The sequence below is a fragment of the Camelus bactrianus genome, chromosome 10 (genome assembly GCF_048773025.1).
Source record: "Camelus bactrianus isolate YW-2024 breed Bactrian camel chromosome 10, ASM4877302v1, whole genome shotgun sequence".
NCBI lineage: Eukaryota > Metazoa > Chordata > Mammalia > Artiodactyla > Camelidae > Camelus > Camelus bactrianus.
Genome location: NC_133548.1, coordinates 11,119,652 through 11,139,977, shown reverse-complemented (window position 1 = coordinate 11,139,977; position 20,326 = coordinate 11,119,652). Strand labels below are relative to the sequence as shown.

Genomic DNA, 20,326 nt, shown 5'->3' with positions numbered 1-20,326 from the left:
GCATGGATGTAATCCACTGTTTTTCACCATCCGGTCTCAGTTATGTCCCAGAGCAGAAGTCATTACCCTGCATCGTCCACAGAAGACGAAAAGAAGTCCTCAGAGAGTCCTTGAAGACTGCACGGGTGTGTGGAATCAGTAACCTCTGGATTTGTGCTGGGATAATGTCGGTGGCCAGACCCTCCTCCTCTCCACCGCTCCCCTGGTGTACCACCCTCACAGGTCCCCTGCAGGAGGGGTAAACAAGATCATCCCAGGAAGCATATTAAGAGCTTAATGGATCAGAAATTGGCATAAATGTAGAGATCATGTTTCCACAGAGGAGGAATTTTATGAGTCAGTCACCTGATCATAAAATACTACCATGTGTCAGAGGATAGACAAAGGAACAGCTTTTTCAACAAACTGCATGCATAGCAAACGCTTAGCACTTCATTCTCCTTCAAATGCCTATGTAATAGGTGCCCCTTTCAAATTGGGTTTCATTTTTTTTTTTTTTTATTTCACTTCTGTTTTTATTTGGATCTCTCAGTTTATTCAACAGAACACTTACTGGCTGGTTATTGCAGACATATTCCACTGGATGCTGTTGATAATATAAAGATGATGCCATCAGCAGTTTTTTCTTTTCACTGAAGCATAGTTGATTCACAATATTGCATTAGTTTCAGATATACAGCATAGAGATTCAGTTTTTCTGGCAGATTGCATTTCATTTTAGGTTATTACACAATACTGAATATAATTCCCTGTGTTATACAGTAAAGCCTTGTTGCTTATCTATTTTACGTATAGTCGTTTGTATCTGTTAACCCCATACTCCTAATTTGTCCCTCCCTTCTTCTTTCTCCCCTTTGGGAACTGTAAGTTTATCTTCTCTGTCTGTGAGTCCATTTCTGTTTTCTGTATAGATTCATTTGTATTGTTTTTATATTCTACATACAAGTGATATCAAACAGTATTTGTCTTTCTCTGTCTGGCTTACTTCACTAAGCACAATTCTGTCCAGGTCCATCCACGTAGCTGTGTCCGCTGACTTCTGCAGACAAAGTCCACGCCCCTTCACCTCATGTGTTCCACAGGGCCAACTTTTGGTTTCAGGAATGTCGTGAGATCTTGGCTCTTGTGCCGATGTTTTCTTTTACCCAAGCCTGAGGTCCTTCTCCCTGTTTCAGTGCCACAAAACCTATTTTCCTTTGCTGACTCCAGGGAATTCTTGGAGAAGAGTCTCAGCTTGTACTCATGCAGAAATGAAAGTGGCATGGGCTACAGATTCTCATCTATAGTTCCAGGGGATAAAATATGTCCTACACCAGTGGTTCTCAAGGTGTGGTCCCTGGACTTCCAGCAGCAGGATCACCTGGAGACTTGTTAAAAATGTAAATTCTGGAACTCTACCCAAGATCTACTAAACCAGAAAATCTGGGGGTGCGGCCCTGCAATCTGTTTTAACTAGGTGATTTTTTTTAATTTATTGAAGTATAGTTGATTTACAATGTTAGTTTCATGTTAATTTCAGGTGTGCAGAAAAGTGATTCAGTTATACGCATACGTACATATATATTTTTTTTCTTTTCAGATTCTTTTCCATTCTATTTAACTAAGTGATCCTGATGCATGATCAGCTTTGAGAACTACTTATCTAAATTCCAGCCAGAGGTGACTTAGCCTCTAGGGAACATTTACTAATATCTGGAGGCATTTTTTGGCATAATTGGCATGAAGGATGCTATTGACATCTGGTGGGTAGAGGCCAGGGGTCCTGCTAAACATCCTACAAATGCACAGGACAGCCTTATAGCAAGAATTGTCCAGTCTAAAATGTCCTTTCTGTCAAAGTCAAGAAATCTGCTCCACACTAAGCCTCCACTCTCTTGACTGGCCAAGAAATTAAACCTTAGTCCTCTGTGTGTCTGTGTGTGCCTTCATCCTCAATTCTGCAGCTTAATTGCAGGTTTAGGTGGACCAGAGGGAACAGGTTCTTAATCCAGGTGATCACCTTCATTCCAGTGCTCTGTTCACTGCTGAGTACTGGTATTTAATGCTGTTTCTCTCGAAAGGTTGGGGCAAGAAACTCTCCCACCTAACCTGTCCCAACCAGGAAGGTTATCCCTCCACACCATCAACCAGACTCTCCCATGAGACAGTGGCCTGAACTGCATAGAATTCTGGCATCCTAAAGTAATGTGCCAAGGTCAAGCAGAACTTAGGTATCCATGGTGTACCACCCTCCCCTTCAACTTCCATTTCTTCTCAATGAATACTCACCTTCCTGTGTCTGTCTGGGTACCCCCACTTTCCTCTTTCCATGAACTCACTGTGGGGGCCAGCTGGCATCTTTCAAAGTCCAGGAACCCCCACTCCTGGGTTCCCAGATGCCTGCTTGCAATCCCTCAGAAGGTAACATGTATTCTTTTCTGGCATGTGTTTGCCCTAACAGAACTAATCACCCTAGGTAATGTCTAATCTCATGGTAGCTCAGGCTGGTTTGTTTCAACCTATGTTTCCTTCTTATCAGAGTCATAAATCCCATTGCCTCTTCACAGACCCTAACTTTTTTACCTTACCTACAGCCAATCAGAAACTTGTGCAAGAGCTGATCCTGCAGCCCCCTCTGCTCATCAACCCCTTCCCACAAAAGACCCTAAGCTTTCACCCTTGATGCACACACAGGCACCTCTTGTCTGTGTGACCTGCTGCTGTCCATGGCAGCCTACCCCTAATAAACTTTTTCTTTCACTTTGCTTTGTCTCTGGTAAATTTTTTTTACCACCTTTGGCACTGGCCTGCTTTGTCCCACGACACTCACTCCATCCTCTTTCCATCCAGAACCACTTAGGTTCAACTTGTGCAATCAAATACAAATCTCTTTATTGTTTGAGGGTTTTGGGTAAGTTTAGGAAGCTCAGCTCTTAGACACAATGTTGAGTCATTTTCCCTGGAGTGGAGGCAGAGAGAGGACAGGCTAACATAGGTTAGTCTTTTTCTTAATAACTCTTCCTGCTATATCATGTGTATTTTGTTTAGCACAATATCTCATATATTTTTGTATATAATATATTTAATATGCTTATAAAGCAGCAATCAGAGGAGAGGATAATCTCTATAGAGCTAACAAGTGGAGTCCACCTGCTCTTCACTAAGGGAAAGGCCAGAGAAAGAGAGGAATAAGTCATAATGTCCAGAAAATAATACCCCCCCCTGGAAAAACCAGCAAGGCCCCATCACCCTGTGCACTAAGTGTTCTAGGAGGAGGCACCTGGGGCCACATATAGCTGGTGAAGAAGCAGGGCAGAGATCCCAGAAGCGTGGGGGACTCAACTATGTGAAATCACTGCAGGAGAGCTGCTGCTGCTTATACTGAGATACTGGGGGAAGCCCACTGGCAGTTTGAGTGCAGGGGTAGCAGTGGTCCTGTTGACCAGTCACACGGCTTCCCCAGAGCCCAAACAGCAGCCACTCCTTTACTGATGATTACGATTACAATTTATTCTTTCCCTCTGTCCACCCATCTGCTCCTTCAGCCATGCCCTCATGCCCATCCCACACTGTCTTGGGTTCAGGGTGGCTTCACAGAGGCACACAGTTCCACTGGTTCCAGTCACAGGGCATGAGGATGTGATTCAGACTGTGACTCATCTTCTGCATAATTTTGTTCTTCCTGTCTACGTGAGAATACACAGGGAAGCCGAATTTGAGCAGAGCCTGGGTGTGGGTATAGATGAGGTAGGTAATGAGGCCCTGGGCCCGGTACTCAGGCGTGGTGCCTGCCATCCGCAGCTCTCCTGTATGGTCCATCAGGGACCAAGATACAGGGGTCCCCTCGGGCCCCAGCAGGCAGAAGTTGGGTAAGGTCCGGATACAGCGCTCAATGAATCTCTGGCTCCTCTCATTGCCACCAAAAGACCAGAATTTATTCACCAAGGCAGCATAGATAGGATCCATGGATGAGAGTTTCAATGTCTTTTGGTCACTGTGGAGATTCCAGGAGAAAAGCAAAGTCCATGAGTTTTGAGGTTTATATTTATTCTTACTTCTATTATCTTGAGAGACAGAGTAGGCAGAGGAAATAGCACATGCAAAGTCCTGGAGTATGGGTGAGCTTGCAATGACAGAGGAACAGAAAGAAGGCCGATGTCATTGGAATGGGCAGACTGGAAGGACAAGACAGGTCAAGGGAAACTGACCCAGGCCTGGTATCTTCCAGATGAGAAAGGAAATGGTGGAGTGTTTTAAACAAGGGAGAAAGATGTTTTGAATTACATTAAAAAAAAAAAAGATTATTCTGGCTGCTTTGAAGAAAATTGATTGCGTGGAGCCAGAGTGACAGCAGGGAGAGAAGCTGGGAGGTTTTTTGGGTAGTGAGGGGTCTGAGCCCTGCAGGGTAGCTTTTATCAAACTCACATGGCCTTGGGCTTGCCATCGCTCAGTGACAAGTTCTTCACATCCAGCAGGGAAGGAGCCAGTTCCTTTGTTGTCTCACTTGTCATATAGAGAAGGTTTTGTGTTACCTTGACTTTGAAGGATTTTGTGGCTGCAAGATTTTGTATTACTTCGTTCAGGCTGTTCTGTGAACCTGGATGTTATAAGAAGAAATGCAATGATTTAAGTCTATTCTAGGAAGAAACTCTCCAGCGGAACAGGAAGTATGTGAGGATTTTGAGAATTTTGGTCATGAGCTTGGTGCTGCTGCTGTGTGACTGGGGTCATATGGTCAGGAGTTGTGCAATTTTTTATGTTTTACATAAGTGAAAATGTGCCTAGAAGTTCATTCAGCCATGGTCATGCCATTGGTGGCAAAATGATTAGAAATACACATAATCATGTAGTTTTGATGATAAAAGAAGATGAGTTATAAAAATCATATTTTTTACAGCACTTATTGGGTTCTCGATGTGATAGACCATTGCAGTAATGGCTCACAATTTGGCCACATCTCCTTGTATCCATTCCCTGGAATGTTCCCCTCCTGCACCACATCTTACTTTGGCCATATGATTTGCTTTCACCAATGGGAGGGACAATTTGATGCAGGGAGAGGTTCAAAAGTGTTTGCCCATTGGGGATTGCCATAACTCCTGGTTACCTTGGGATCAACTGAACCATATGAACTGGCCTAGGCTAGCCTGCTGAGGACATGTGCTCCTATCATGGTATCACTGTGGCCAATAAGCCAGCACTGACAGCCAGAACAAACATTCAGACATATAAGTGAGGCCATGCTAAAGCAAGCAGCCCATAGTCTACCCATCAGCTAACTGCATCTGCATAGGTAAACCCAGAGGAGACCAGCAGATTGTTGATTCACAGAATTATGAGGTTTGCTACGTAGTGAAAGTTAACTGAAGCATCCAGGTATCATACTAGGCAATTCCTATACAAGATTTCACTTAATCTTGTCAACACTCATGTTTTAGGTACCATTATTATCCCTATTTTTATGTAGGAAAATCATGATCTCAGAGAAGATAAGGTAATTGGCTAGGATCACATAGCAAGTGACAGGCAAACACCATCTTAGGTGGTCTGTCTCTGGAGGGCAAAAGCTTAGGCACACAGGTGTTCTTTGTGACCTGGGAGGTGTTCTGTGGCACAAGTTGTCATTCCTGGAATGTCCCTAGGGGAAAAGTCCCTAGAGGAAGCTCGGCTCTGACACCCAGTCACCCTAAGGGATCCTGGACATGTCTGCAAAATATGCTATAAATCCTTGGCTTTCAGGGAATTATGCTATGGTTCTTTATATGAAGCCCAGCCTGTGAAGCTTTGAGAGTGTTTTTCCCCCGTTACAAATATAGTTGCAGCTGAGTAAAAAAAACTGACAGCAGGCTCTGGAGCTTGGAGAAAGGAGGTATGTGTCATAGGAGAAATTGTTCAGGATGGAGATGTGAGTCAGCATGTATCCCATGCCTTTTACTGACTTTGGATCTGCAAATGCTGTTTCCAGTTGATCACTTCTGGTAAGCCAAGGAATTCCTGACAGTTCTTGAGGTCCTTGGAGTAGATATGGTAAGTATTGGTGTAGTGATCAAGGTCATCTTTCATCTCCTGTTACCATTGAGAAAAGGGGAATAAAACACATTTCTTATATTTCATGATTATAATACTTGCTTCTAAATTCCACTACACTGTGATATTTTTAAGTACCAAAATATTGGTATTTGTATTAACGCATTACAGTTTTTGCTGAGTCCTTCAAATCACGAGATCAAGATGAGAGATTCATGTATTCAAATTATGATAGAAAATTACACAAAAATACCCATTTCAACTCGAATAAAGACACAACTATTTAGAAAGCACTCTTCAATACGTTCATTCTCCTCAACAGGAAGAAGAGAAAAGCAATTGACAAGGAAAAGCTTCTACTATAAGAATAAATTTTACTGCATTTGAAATACTTGTAGAATACACAAACTATGAAGAGGGCTGTATTAAATTTCGTTATAGATAACTCTGGATTGAAATCTCCATCTATACTTAATGAAGCCAAAGAGGATGAAAACCAACTAGAAATGCTTTCTTAAAATAATACAATAGTTGAACAAATTGTAGTTACAGAAAAACAAAGAAACCACTTATTTAGAAAGATCACCTCAAATTATTAAATAAGAGATTAGATTTTTTGAAAGAAGAGGGTACAGGAAAATATTACCACAATGAGTACAGAATTAGAAACCTTTTTTAAACAATTAGAATATGTTGCACAAAAATATACTCACAAGTCAGCAATGATACCACTAACATATTTTGTTCCTTAGGATAACATTTATGATAAAAGATCAAACAATTTTATTTCAGTTCAGCTTTTATTATTAATATACATTTCTTTATTTTTATATTGTTTGATTTAGTGGTTTTTAAATAACTTTATTTGTATGATAGGTATATTTGTATTTTTATAATTTATTTTTTAACATTTTTTATTGATTTATAATCATTTTACAATGTTGTGTCAAATTCCAGTGTAGAGCACAATTTTTCAGTTCTACATGAACATATATATATTCATTGTCACATTTTTTCTCTGTGAGCTACCATAAGATCTTGTATATATCTCCCTGTGCTATACAGTATAATCTTGTTTATCTATTCTACAATTTTGAAATCCCAGTCTATCTTTTCCCACCCCCTGCCCCCTTGGCAACCACAAGTTTGTATTCTATGTCTGTGAGTCTATTTCTGTTTTGTATTTATGCTTTGTTTGTTTGTTTGTTTTTAGGTTCCATGTATGAGCGATCTCATATGGTATTTTTCTTTCTCTTTTTGGCTTAATTCACTTAGAATGACATTCTCCAGGAGCATCCATGTTGCGGCAAATGGCATTATGTTGTCCGTTTTTATGGCTGAGTATTATTCCATTGTATAAATATATCACAATTTATAATTTTACTGGATATTTTAAAATAAGTTTAGGATTTTTTGTCTTTTAAAGATATTAACTATTTAGTTTCACTAATTTTTAAGTGTTTCCCCAAAATGCATACGGAAGTTCTAGTATTATAAATTTGCTTTTTATAATCACCCTAACTCACCAACCTATTTTATACCTTCCTATCTTTGCCTTTCCTACTTTCTCTGGTTAGAATGTCCTCCTTTCCTTGTCAGCCTAACAAAGATACATTTATCTACAAAATCCAGTTCCAGTGAAACATCAACTAAGAAATATCTCTAACCTATTCCTGTACCCTCCATCTCCAACCTCCATAGTTTACTCAGCTTTCATCTGTGCTGTCTCTGTATGTGCAACATCTTCTGTTCTTGTATACTTTACACTAAGTTGTAATTTATTTACTCATCTATATTCTCCATCAGGCTGTGAGGTTCTTTAGGACAGGGACTTGTTCACCATCACTACAATTCATTTCTGTGTCCCTAGGGTCTACCACATTGCCAGATGCCTGGTAGGCACATAGCAAATATTAACATAGATGCACATTCACTCTACACATTCATTCATCTGGTACCTTACCTGTTCCTGAGGGCGGATAACCACCGTATTAAAATCAGGCCACTTGTCCACCAGGGCCTTTAGGTTGAACGGGTTTCCCTGGTTCATGTGGAAGACGGTCCCATAAACCTGCAGTGTCCCAAGAAGGTGAGAAGATCGGCTTATTAGGAAGGGATGACAATGGGCATTGTTTGATCAAGATAAGGTTTATTTCTATGAAATCAAAAAATATTACAGTGGGAAAGGGCCAAATAAGGCATCTCATTCAAGCTTTTTCTTCCCATTTAAGACAAATTATAGATGCATATAGTAAAATATTTGTACAAATAAAGCTAATGATCTTAGGAACACCACTCTTTATTGTAGGGTTTAATATTATCTTTTCCCAGACACTCTTCTATTCATATACATAGAGACACACAATTTTACAAGGTGTTTTTCCCCACTGAATACACTGTGGGTATATTTCTATGTTCATAAAACACAAAACTTTTCAATTATGTTCTAATGGCTGCATTGGATTCCATTATATGGATGGATCACAGTTCATTTATTCATTTGCCTATCGATGGTCATTTCAGTTGTTTCCAAATTTTCACTTTAACAAAGAATTCCTCATAGAGTATGCTTGCACAGAAATCATTGCATGAGCACCTGATATTTTCTTAGATTATCCAGAAGGGTAATTTCTGGTTCAAAGGTTAAGGACATGTTTAAAACTCTTTAACATATATGTCCACATTACCCTCTGGAAAGTTTAAATGAGCTCCCACCAATAAGCAGAGGCTACAGCCTAGCGCTCAAGAGAATCAGCTGTGGAGTCCCATAGCCTCAATCCAGTCTTGGATCTGCAACCCCACCATGTTGCACAGGATGTTGAGAAAGAGAGAAGAGTGGGGAGACAATGAATGAGATCTCTATGGACAAAGTGTCCTAGTGGTTTGGGGGCTGGATGGAGATCAGCATGAGTCTCATGACAATTGTGAACATGAAGCCTCTGCAGATACCAGCATAGAAACATGCCAGAGATCAAAGGTCAAATACACACACACACACACACACACATGCCAGTGACCAGAGGTCAAGTGTATATATATGGTTTCTACCATGGGTAGATCGTGACCAAGCACTGTACCAACTTCCTTCCCTCCAACCACCCTCCACCCCACATGAACTCTTGATGTTAAATCATAGAGAAAGAGAAGAGAAAAAAGATTTAAGTTGACTGAGCTTATCCAAATGTCTCCTGTTTTCAGCCATGAATGGAGGATTAATACAGAAATTCAGTATTGTTTGGCAAAATGTAGACATTTTCTTTTTACACATTTGTGTTTGGGGGTCTGTAAAATTGTGTTGCACTAATTACTATCCATTGCAAGATTTGACAATATGTGGAACTGCTATTTTTTCTTATTCCTCTGACCTAATTAGTTAAAACTTGTCTTTTTTTCTGCTGAACTCAGAACATAATGAGCCAGGCAGCTACTCTAAATTGACTCAAGTGGAGTTGACACATGCAATAAAATGCATTTAACACCTAACACTTAGCAGAATGGATGGATATTTTCTCAACTGAGACTCAGGCAAGCATTGAGTTCTGGGTTATACCTCCATTAAAAGAAGCTGCAGACATTTATTCCAGATTTCAACTAGGGTAAAATGTATGTTTTTAATATACTACCAATGCTATCTCTTCATGAAAGTTGAGGAGTCAAGAGGGCCCCTTTATCTTATGACAGAGATGCTCCAAGTAAGGACACTTGGGAACCACCAAGAGTTTTCTCAAAATGATTGAGGCCCACTCAAAATGAGGAGTAAAGAGAAATCTGAATCACAAAATTCTACACTCTAGAGCGTGGAAGAAAGACTTTTAGCAGGAAGAACTTTCAAAATAGCTACTCACCATAAAAATATCTTAGGCAAGTGTTATAAAGTGTGTAACTTGTGTAATCTCCAAGAATAATTGACTGTCTCTCTGAGAGATTGCCTGGATCTTAAGGATTATTAAGCAAAAGCAGTTAAATATTAGGTAAGAGGGATGAATGTTAGTGGGATGTACCAAAGAAGGTGGGTGACTTTAGTTTCAGATCAGTTAATTTGAAGTCTCTTTTTTGGGGGGCAGTAAATAAAGAATTAAGGTGAGTTGTTTCATTGTGTATTTCTAATAAATGAAAATGAAGCCATACGATCTACAATGCTAATGTTTTCTCTTTTATACTGAAAAAAGGGAGTAACAAATCCATTAGGGAGGTGAGGAGGTGAATGCATTTATCTTATCTAAAATGTATGTATCTGATAGGAGTATCTTTCTTATAAAACAGTGGATATTTAGTTTCTATTTCTACACAAAAAAATTTTAGAGGAAAACAATTGTCCTCCAAATACACAGACACACACAAAGAGACACAGACACACACGGCTGTGCTTAAATTCCACTGGAATAGATCCCATCCCTTTGGTTGCTAAAGAAAAACTCAAGTGAGGACCTCAGCCTATCATTAGAGTTTCTCTTGAATGGTTCTGGATATAGGCATTTATGTGTATGTTTTATTTAACCCTGAGATTTCCAATCAACTGTACTAGGTTAACAGAGATACTGGGAATCAGCCACAAAATGGCCTGACATGCAACAAGTTCAGAGCAATTGGAAAATTTAAGTCAAATAGAAATTGACTTATTAATTTCAAAGAAGGTTCATGATGGTTAACCTCCCACCTGGCAAGTGTTCCTTTAGGGAGAACAAATTAAAAATTAACATGTAGTGTCTCAGCTAACTTTGTAGGAGGAAAGTGCTATTATAGAATGTCTCCCGGAAAGGAGCAAGGGAATACTTTTTGAATCAGCTTGGAGCAAAAGGCAGTGTGAGGTCTCAGGCATTCTTATGTTTATACCATAGCATTGCAAGTCACTACTTGTGGAGAATCACTTAACTGAACCTCCATCTTCTCATCAGTGACACGGACATAGCAGCAAATATCTTGTAGAGAGGTTATGCAAATTCAATGAAAGAAAACAAGCAATAGTGCCTGGCACAGAATAGGTGCTCAGCAAATATTAGTCTCTCTTCCTCTTCATTCACATGAGGTTTCTATTCCTTGCTCTCCTCAGAATTTTCCATTGTCACCTTTAAGGATGTAGGAAGGCTGTTCCTCAAGGATCTCTCCAGCATCTGCAGCATCTGGGCACCTTGCAATGGGAACATCGTGGAAGACAATTCAGTAGCCTAGAGAAACAATCAACAAACAGCCAGGAATGAGAAGAGCTGGAGGAAATTCAGAAACAAGAATAGCAAGTTCTGTGCCAATTGCTGGAGACCTCTTCAATGTCTCGTTATTGGTGTCCTCTTCACTAAAGTCCTCACCAATTCCAAAGAAGAATGAGACTGTTAGAAACTGCAGGACCTGTTTCTGAATTTCTATCACTAATTCTTCTGACTCTACCAGTAATAAGCTGTGTAACCTTGGGAAAGTTACCTAGCCTCTCTGTGCCTTGGTTTTCTCAAAGTAGATGGCATAATAGCACTATCTAACTCTTAGAATTCTTGTGACGATTAAATGAGCTAATACATCAAAAGAGTAAATAAGTGCCTGGAAAAGTATCTGTCATATATAAACACCTATTTTATTACTACTCCCATTCCTCTTCCTCTCCTTCCTCTTCCTTCCCATTCCTCCTTCTTCCCACTTGATTTAAAGTGCATTATATTGCCTGATATTTTGATGCAGACTTTCTAATATAGGGCACTTTGACATGATTTAAAATATTAACAATTAACCTTATTGTTTGTTTGTTTAATTGCCAAGTCATATTTCAAGCTGGTACTCTCACCTTAGCACTGAGCCTCCCCCTAGTTTTGAGTCTTATGCCATCTCTAAGCCTCACTCTTGGATCTGTGATACCTGTTGCACAATTACCAGGCAGCATAAACATAGTATTTTTACATATTTGACTCACTGCATCAAATTGGGATTACTAAAATATCCCGTAAAATCCTATCTACATGAAAAACGAAGAAAAAAGGTTGCGTCACAGTGTCTTGGTTTGGAACTTTGATCTTGGGAGGAGCAGAAAGTTACTTTTTCAAGACAACACTGAAGAGGTTTTCTGAGAAGATACGTATTAAAACAGGCCATGCACGAGATGCCACACTCCAAGGGAGAACTGGGTAGGTAACTTTGTGATTTTAGAACAGCAAGGTACTTTCCTTTCTGGCCAAAGATAGAGTCATAGCATCTGGATTATTAACCTTCCCACCTGAAACAATGACGAAATTAAACAAAGTAAATAAAACAACAGTTTTCATAGGCTGGACATCAGGCAACATAGTAATATGATCCCTAAGAAAAGAGAAACAGAAAATGTGAGCCTTGGCATTGAATCAACTTATTTGAAGGCTGCAGTTCAGAGAAATGAAACTGATCAGAGCACAGGGTCTCACTGACTTGTGCCTGCAGAGACTAGAGTCTGGGGAGGCCAGAGTGGAGAATCAGAGACAGAGAGAAAAGAGAGAGAGAGAGAAAGCCAGCTGGAGAATTCTTGGGGAAGAGCAATCTCCTAGATGCTTTGGCTCAGTGCTGATCTGTGTAAGGGGAAACTACCTTAGATTTTAGCCTAGGGAAAGAATCACTGGAAAGGCATAGGTGGGAAATCCTCTACAGCTCACACAAGGCTAGGAAGAATTTGTGTTCTCATCGACTGTAATGGAAGGATCTCATAACATAAGCGCATTGGGTAAGATCCTCAGGCTTAGCAGGGGGTTAAATTCAGCCTCGTCTCTTCTAGATTCACCCTAACACTGGTTAAAAGCAAGTCTTGAAATGATCCAACTGATCCCAATAATTTAATTGTGCACCAGAACAAAAGACAATACTAAAAATAAGTACAACAAAGTCTAATTTGAATTGTCTACCATTCAGTAAAATGCTAAGCATATAAAGAAACAGGAAAATACAAAAACACACATCAGTAAAATTAGACCCAGGGGAGACACTTGCAAAGCCATACTGAAAAATATATTTATGATCGCAATAGTGCTATCCCCTCTAATGTAATAATCCCTGCAAATAAGGGTTCTCTTTACCTAAAAAAAATTAAAGTAGGTAAATGCAGAGATGTTGGAATCTGCAGACAAGAATGCTGAATAGTTGCAATCCTGCTCCTCATTTTTAAGAAGGTAAAGGAACACATGATCGTGATAGGGAGAAAAATGGAAGACATAAAGATGAATACGGAGTTTATAGAAATGAAAAAAATACAGTATCTTAAATGAAAACTACCCGGGATATGATTAACTATAGAAAAGACACTGCAAAAGAAAAGGAAAGCGGAAGACATAGCAATTCAAACTCTCCATAATGATGCATGGAAAGGAAAAAAAGAATTAGAAGACTCATTATTGCTAATATGTCACAATTTTTTCCCCCAAGTTGATCTATAGGTTCAAACTAGTCATAAAACACCCAAGTTTCACTTGTAGAACATCACAAGCTGATTCTAAAATGTATGTGATTTCAAAGCTTGCTAGCAAGATTGAGTAATCATGGCAGGATAGTCTTGGCATAAGGACAGACAAATAGGTAAATGAAATAGAGAAGAGAGCTTAGAAATATATGGACATTTGTGGTCAACTGATTTTCTACAAAGAGGTTTCAACAATTACATGGAGATAGGACAGCCTTTTCAACCAATGGTGCTGATTTTTAAATTTTTAAACAGTCAAGAAGACTCCCTGATGGACTCAAGTGGTTGTAAAGTTCTGAATGTAGATGTTCGAAGAAAGTCATGGTCTTCTATACTTACTTGCTTCCGCTACTTTCTGCTCCCTGGGTGGTTTATCTAAAATAGCTCCCCATTCCATTTTGGGAGTGTTTTATGAATTTGAGAAAGAAAGAAAAAAAAAAGCAGCCCTAAAACATAACACTTTCAGAAAACAGCAACATGAGGCAAGGTCATTCTGTGGCCGTAATGAAGTGAGACAAAAACAAGCCCATTTCACAATGATGTTCAAGAACACGGATAAAAGCAAGAGGCCAGTCTCTTCTGCCGATATGGCCAAATACTCCTCTCCCCAGTCAACAAGTACCTGCTACTTCTTTACCTCTGCTTTTTGCCTTCTGCCTCATGGATTACAGTTTAACAGAATTGCAACACTGCCTGGCAGTACCCAAGCGAGAGCAAACCCATGCTTCCTGGGACCCTTCCCCACATCACCTACCTGTTCAGTCCCTACTGATGTATTCTCACCGAGATTTGCCTCAATTCCCCACAGTGTGCTGTCTGTCTCGTTGCAACAGACAATAAGCCTGTTTTTGTTGGACACTAGAGTGTTCCACGTGGTCTTTGACTAGAAGTTATTGGCAAAATGAATTGTTAAGCTCTGGGGCATCAGCACCAACTGGCTAGTTCTCTGTTTACTTTGACTTCCCAGAGCCTCTTCTTTCCAGCTTAACTCCTCAGGACTACTGGTTCTTCAGGACGGTTGCGAAAGGTTTGGATCTGCAGAAATGGAACAAATATTAGTTTGTTTCTAGGGAAAAATACATATCTAGGTTACAAGTATTTCACTATATTTTTGGCTTCTGCAGCTTTAACGTGTTAGGTAATGTGTGACTGGGGAATGTTCCAGATTTTCCCATGTGTGTGTCCCCTGTCTCCTTCCTAGATCCTTGCTAATCATTTGAATAGAATAACAGATGCATAATTTCTCTTTGCATCTCCTTCATGATATGAGAAGAGGAGAGACTTAGCCAGACCCTGAAGGCTCTGGTTTACATTGACCATAGCTGCTGACCTCCTTAAGATTCACTTAGGGAGTGTAGATGGGATCTTCTTTACCATCTGGCTCTGGTCTATCTTCCTAGACTCTTCTGTGGTTACTCCTCATCACCTAAGACCACCGGACATTTCTTCAATGCAGTGTCTTCTTTAGCACCTCTGTCCTTTCTGCATTTTGTTTCCTGTTTGGAAATCCCTGATTCTACTATTCTGAATTCACCTTCCATTCATTCTTCAAAGTCTAGCTTAAGGCCCTGTCATCCCTAGTGACTCCCTCTCTTGTTTCTTACTCCCTTTTCTCTGCTCTCATAAGTGCTTACACACATCTGCATTACAGAACTTGTTACATTCGGCTAGAGTCTACTTTTCAAGACGGTGAACTCCTCTGGGGCAGAAAACGCATCTTATTTATTGCCGTATCCACTGTATTTATCACAGTATCTGGCACATAGTATGCCTTCAATAAATGTGTTGTGAATGAGGTAATGAACAAAAATGCTTGTGTTCACCTCTCTGTCTAGTCACGGTCAGGGACACAGATTGATTGATTGATTGATGAATCCAATCAATGTATATGCACTGAGTGCATAAATAAATATATGCTGGATGTGGGAAATGCTTTCTGCTACTTTGTACTAGGGTATGTCTTGAATAAAAGTCCAGACCAAGGTAGAGGCACCCTTGTCTTGTCTTGGAGGGTCTTAAAACTGTAAAAAGTATAGCATTCCTGAAGGCCAATCTTATCTTTTATCTAGAGGCGACTCTCAAGCAAGATACATGAGTATGAGATGCAATGTAGAGACGGATGTCAAGTCTGCGGGGTGTAATATTACTGTATTTCCTGAAAAATATAGATTTGGAACCACCCTTCAAGGATGCACACACAAGCCAATAAACAAGAATGGTGCCTCATAAATAAGACAGACTGAAAGCAACTGAGAGTGAGCTTCTCCAGGAAACTGGATACACCCAGTTGAGCTGGCACAATTGGGCAACATGCAGGAGTGAAATTCAGGACCTTTGACTTAGTCATTCCCAGAGGGAGAAATTAGCCCAAAGAAAGCAATTCAAAATTGATAAAGCCACACAAATGTAAGCAAGGACTGAACAAAATCTCAATGCCCAGCAATAGGGAAAGAAATAAAAAAATCTGATGCAACTCCATCACGACGTAAATGTAATTCCTATACATGGGACACATGGGACACATGGGAAAGTGTGAAAATAAAATGAGATAGCATAGGACATAAAACAGTTCATATACCACATATATAAGCATAAATTTTAAAAAGAACACAGGCAAATAAAAACCTGGATTGTGGTAAGAGCAGTACAGGTGAAATCTTTAAAGTAAATTTGTTTATTATATGATTTAAATAAACAAAGAATCTGGCCTGTATTCTTGTCATTAATCATCTGCTCTTTTCCTTGTTGATGTTAAGTACAACAATCTTCTTGTTCAGGCAAAACACCGCCTACCTGAAAATATAACCAGAAGTACTACATATGGTAATGTTTGCAGTGTCTTCACATATTAAGTGCTCCATTCACCCACCCACTTCCAGAAAGTGTCCAAATCTTTCCTCATTCATTTATTAGTTCAGATTAGAAACCTGCAAGAATTTTTCATAGTACCTAACAAGTTGCCTCTTACGGACTAGGTGACAAATACATGGCTTTTTTTTTTTCAGTTGAAGTTATTCCTTTTCCTGAGTTATATTTGTCAGCATCTCCTGAGCAGAACATAATATGAGCATTTTGATTTGTCTCCCGTAAGTGGAGAGGATGTCATGAGGCAATGATGAGCTCTTTTTTCTTTTCTTTTAGCATGAATTCTCACCTGGAAAGCTGTCTTCACACCAAGCTCTGCAGGAACGAATGAAGAAGAGCAACGTCTATATCATGAAATTTCCCTCTAATGCAGTTGGTTCAACAGCGTCTGGTAGAGTACATTGTATTTAGGAATGTTTTCTTCAGATTTGGCCAAGCTGAGGATTGTCATGTGGACCTTTGCACTAGGCATAAAAAAAAAAGTGGGGGTATCAGCTCTCTACAATCCAGCCCTTCCTCCCAGGATCTCATGTTGATGGGACTGGCTCTGCCAGGCTGGGAGGCTGCCAAGGTGCCATCTGAGCTTCTCTTTTCAAAACACCAGGCTGCTCTTTGCCTCCCAGGCCCTGCCATTACTCTGAAAACCAAGCAGTATGAAACTAACAGGCCAGATACTGGAAGAAGTGTCACTCTTTATAGGCAATACCTTCTTCCTTCCCCTTCCCATTCTCAAGTATTTGCAATAAGACTAAGGTAATGGGAGAGATATGATTCAAGTCTGATTTACAGAATCTGATCTCTCTTCTTACACATACGCAGAACGGAAAATTATTTGCATGGAGTGACTCAAGCTGTTAGGATCCTGCTTTTTTTTTTTTTTTTCAGGATAAGCTGTGTCCTCTCCCTGTCCATTCTGAGGCTACAGTTAAACATCCCCACAGTGACTCAGCATGGGTACTTTTTAGTCTCACATTTATAGAGAAGGAAACCGAGGCTCAATGTGGCTGAATTAGATAGAATTCAAACATAGATACTTTCACTCTCAAATGTCCAAAACCCCACATTAAACTTACTCTATACCATCCTCAGAAAAGAAAAGAGGGTTCATAGAAACGATAGTCTGAGTCCCAACTCCACTGTGTGAAACAACCGGGGTGGGATGTTTAACACTACCTGGGTCCTTGTCCTCACCACTCGTGTCCCCATCAACCAGGTGAGTGGATAGTTTCTTTGTGGATGGAAGGAGTCACTCTGATCAGAGGAGCAGGGACAGGGCTGACTGGTGTCTAGAGAGAAAGCTGAAAAAGCATGTGTGATTCTTCAGTCCACGGAGCAGCCCAGCACAAGTTTATACATATTTATCTCCCACTAGGAGTCTTGTCCCTCCTGGAATATTAATCCTCAATCTTGTCTCCTGGAGTTGAAGTCATTATAATCACTCATTACTCTTTCTTCAAGGCTAAAGGCCATTGAAACTGTTCTGTCACTATCAGCGGAGTTGACCCCTTGGTCCCAGTAGCGTCCATATCTCACAAAGACTGTCTACAACACAAGAGAGGGGTCCTCCTGGGCCCCACCCAAAACCAGATTCCTGGTCCTCTGTCTCCTTCAGTCCTTACACTCACTCAGTCAGAAAGTTCAAGGGTGTCTACCACCCTTTACCTTAAACTAGTCTCTTAATCTTTCTGGATTGTTTCCCTAGCTGGAATGGGTGTTGTCATGCCACATAACCAAGCATTTTCTCTGCTCTTCTGTTACCAACCCTCTCCAGTAGCTCCCCAACAAGGGTTCCACTGCCTGGCATTGCTTGCACCAGTAAAACAAGACTGAGTTTGGTTTAGAAGCAAAGGAAGGCTTTATTTTTTGATCAAAGAATGCAGAGGCATGAGCTCACACTCTACAACATGTGCTCTCCCGACAGACAACAGGTGGGGCTACTTTGTGGGGTTCTCGGTGGTGGGAGGGGGCACAGCTCTCTTAGGTTGAGCACAGGCTCACTGCTCTGGGCTCCGACCACAGTGCCCAGCGCAGGGTCTCTGCACACGGCCCTTGGCTGCCATCTTGAATCACAGTGTCCTGCCTGGTGCTTCTGCACAAGGCTCAGGAGCTGGCACCTCAGCTCAGCCATTTCATTTTGCACAAGGAACCCTAATGGAAGCACCAGGTGCAAGGCCTCTGCATGTGGCCCCCCTGTGAGCAAGTGAAACAAGAGGAAGCACAAAGGAAAAGAAAAAGGTTAGACTTTATTACACAGATTCTATTTCTATTCCCCAGGTATTACTCATGGGCTTTGCCAGTGACACTTCCTTGACTCTGTGATTATTATCCTTGCTGTGTTATGAGATAACGGGCATAAATCTCATGCACTTCGGGATCAGATACAGGGGGCAAGGTTCAGGACCACTGGCATCAGTCTTCATTAAAGTATTTCTTTGGGTGCTGGGTTAGGGCTGCAGGTACCAACAGGGGCAGCATAGCAGAGGGTGTCAGACCAAGGATGGCGGGGCTGAACGAACAGGGTTCAGATCCCGACTGCACCTCTTACCAGTTGTGTGACCTTGGACAAGTTATTTCATCTTTCCATGCCTCTGTATCTAGAAAGAGGAGTAAATAATAGTACTCGATAGATTTTGTTGAGTTTTGAGGAAAATTCAGTTCTTTCTGTCACAGGTGAGACAGTCCGTGTATCCTTTCTTATCTAAGGAGGGCCCGTCCTTAACTGGAATTCAGGCTAGTGGAGTTCCCTTGCCCACAGATCCCTCATGAGTTCCAGAGGATGCATGATTCTGTAGTTGTTCCAGCTTTTTCTCATTAGTGTGGGCGCAACGCTTTCTCCAGCTTTCTAAATCCTAGGTAGAAGCAGAAATTAGATCATATCTTTTCTTAATTTAGATCTGCACAGTTACAATTGTGTAGACAGTAATTGCTTAGATAAGTCCCTGGTACATGGAAAGCATATATAAATGTTATATTAAATAAATGAAGAATCATCTAATACAATGCATTATGCATGTGCAAATGTGCATACAAATATTTATTGGAAATAATTCTTTCCCTGGGGTACTTGGTCCAGTCTACTCTGAGGCCAGTGGAATTCATGAATGTCTGATAATATAGCTAATTCTAGTTCTAATATTCTAAAATTCTGAATAAAATAAGAATAGATTTCTAGTAATGCATGAGATTATATCACATTATCTAACATATGTATAGTTGGAGTCCCTAGAGAAGAACAAGAAAGATAGGAACAAGATATTTTTAATGGCCTCAAAATTGCAAATTTGATTTAAAATATTAATCTACAGATCCAAGGATCTCAACAAAGCCTAAGTATGATAAACAAATAGTAAAGCAAATCTAGAAATAAGCTAATTTAATTTCTGAAAACCAAAGATAAAAGGAAAATCATAAAAGCAGTCAGAATCAGTAAAATGGCATAAGAGGAAACCCTACATTCTCCATACCCTGGACCCATCAACTCAAAAATAATACGCAGCTCAGTTCCCCTTGTGATAAGTCCAGACACCAGCTGAGAGGCTCCTGCACACCATGTGAGCATCATACTACCAGTATTGAAGCCAGGAGGAAAATATGTGTCACCTTCTTGCCATATTCCCTTCTCCCAGCACAGCACCTCACGATTGAGAGGAAAACCTCAACTCGTAGCTTGTCCCTGGGGAGAAAAAGAGAGGACTGGACCATACATTAAAGGGTCTCATTTTCAGGAGCAGCCTGAGGGACTTATTTTATGTCTTGCCTGAGTCTGAGTACGCAGAGGGAAGAGCCCCACGTTGGGAACCACTGAGAACAAAGGTGATGGTCTGAACTAGTGCACACTCACTGGAAATAGCCCTCCCCATAGCTTAATGCAGAGCGAGCAAGGCAAAACCCCTCAAATCCCAGCTTTTCCCAAAAACAAAAACTAAAAAGTGTTGGCAAGGATGTAGACAAATTCGACCACTTATGCACTGTTGGTAGGAATGGAAAATGGTGCAGACACTATGAAAAACAGTATAACATTTTCTCAAAAAATTAAAACTGGATCTACCACAT

The 20,326-nt window shown here is 40.5% G+C and overlaps 1 protein-coding gene across 3 annotated transcripts; it reads right to left on the bottom strand.

The window, feature by feature from the left end:
* Nucleotides 1–2,840: 2,840 nt before the first annotated feature.
* On the bottom strand, nucleotides 2,841–16,725 carry LOC105070057 (glycine N-acyltransferase). Of its 3 annotated transcripts, XM_010956330.3 has the most exons (7): nucleotides 16,563–16,725; nucleotides 14,163–14,443; nucleotides 11,073–11,171; nucleotides 7,970–8,077; nucleotides 5,919–6,045; nucleotides 4,405–4,576; nucleotides 2,841–3,973 (listed from the first exon to the last, which is right to left on the bottom strand). In XM_010956330.3, the coding sequence occupies exons 3-7, from the start codon at nucleotides 11,148–11,150 to the stop codon at nucleotides 3,571–3,573; spliced, it is 888 nt and encodes a 295-aa protein (XP_010954632.1). In that variant the 5' UTR covers nucleotides 11,151–11,171; nucleotides 14,163–14,443; nucleotides 16,563–16,725; the 3' UTR covers nucleotides 2,841–3,570. The 3 variants fall into 3 exon arrangements, with proteins under 3 accessions (XP_010954632.1, XP_010954633.1, XP_074228076.1); XM_010956331.3 differs by lacking the exons at nucleotides 14,163–14,443; nucleotides 16,563–16,725 and adding an exon at nucleotides 13,748–14,047; XM_074371975.1 differs by lacking the exons at nucleotides 11,073–11,171; nucleotides 14,163–14,443; nucleotides 16,563–16,725 and adding an exon at nucleotides 10,880–11,066.
* Between the last annotated feature and the right edge of the window lie 3,601 nt (nucleotides 16,726–20,326).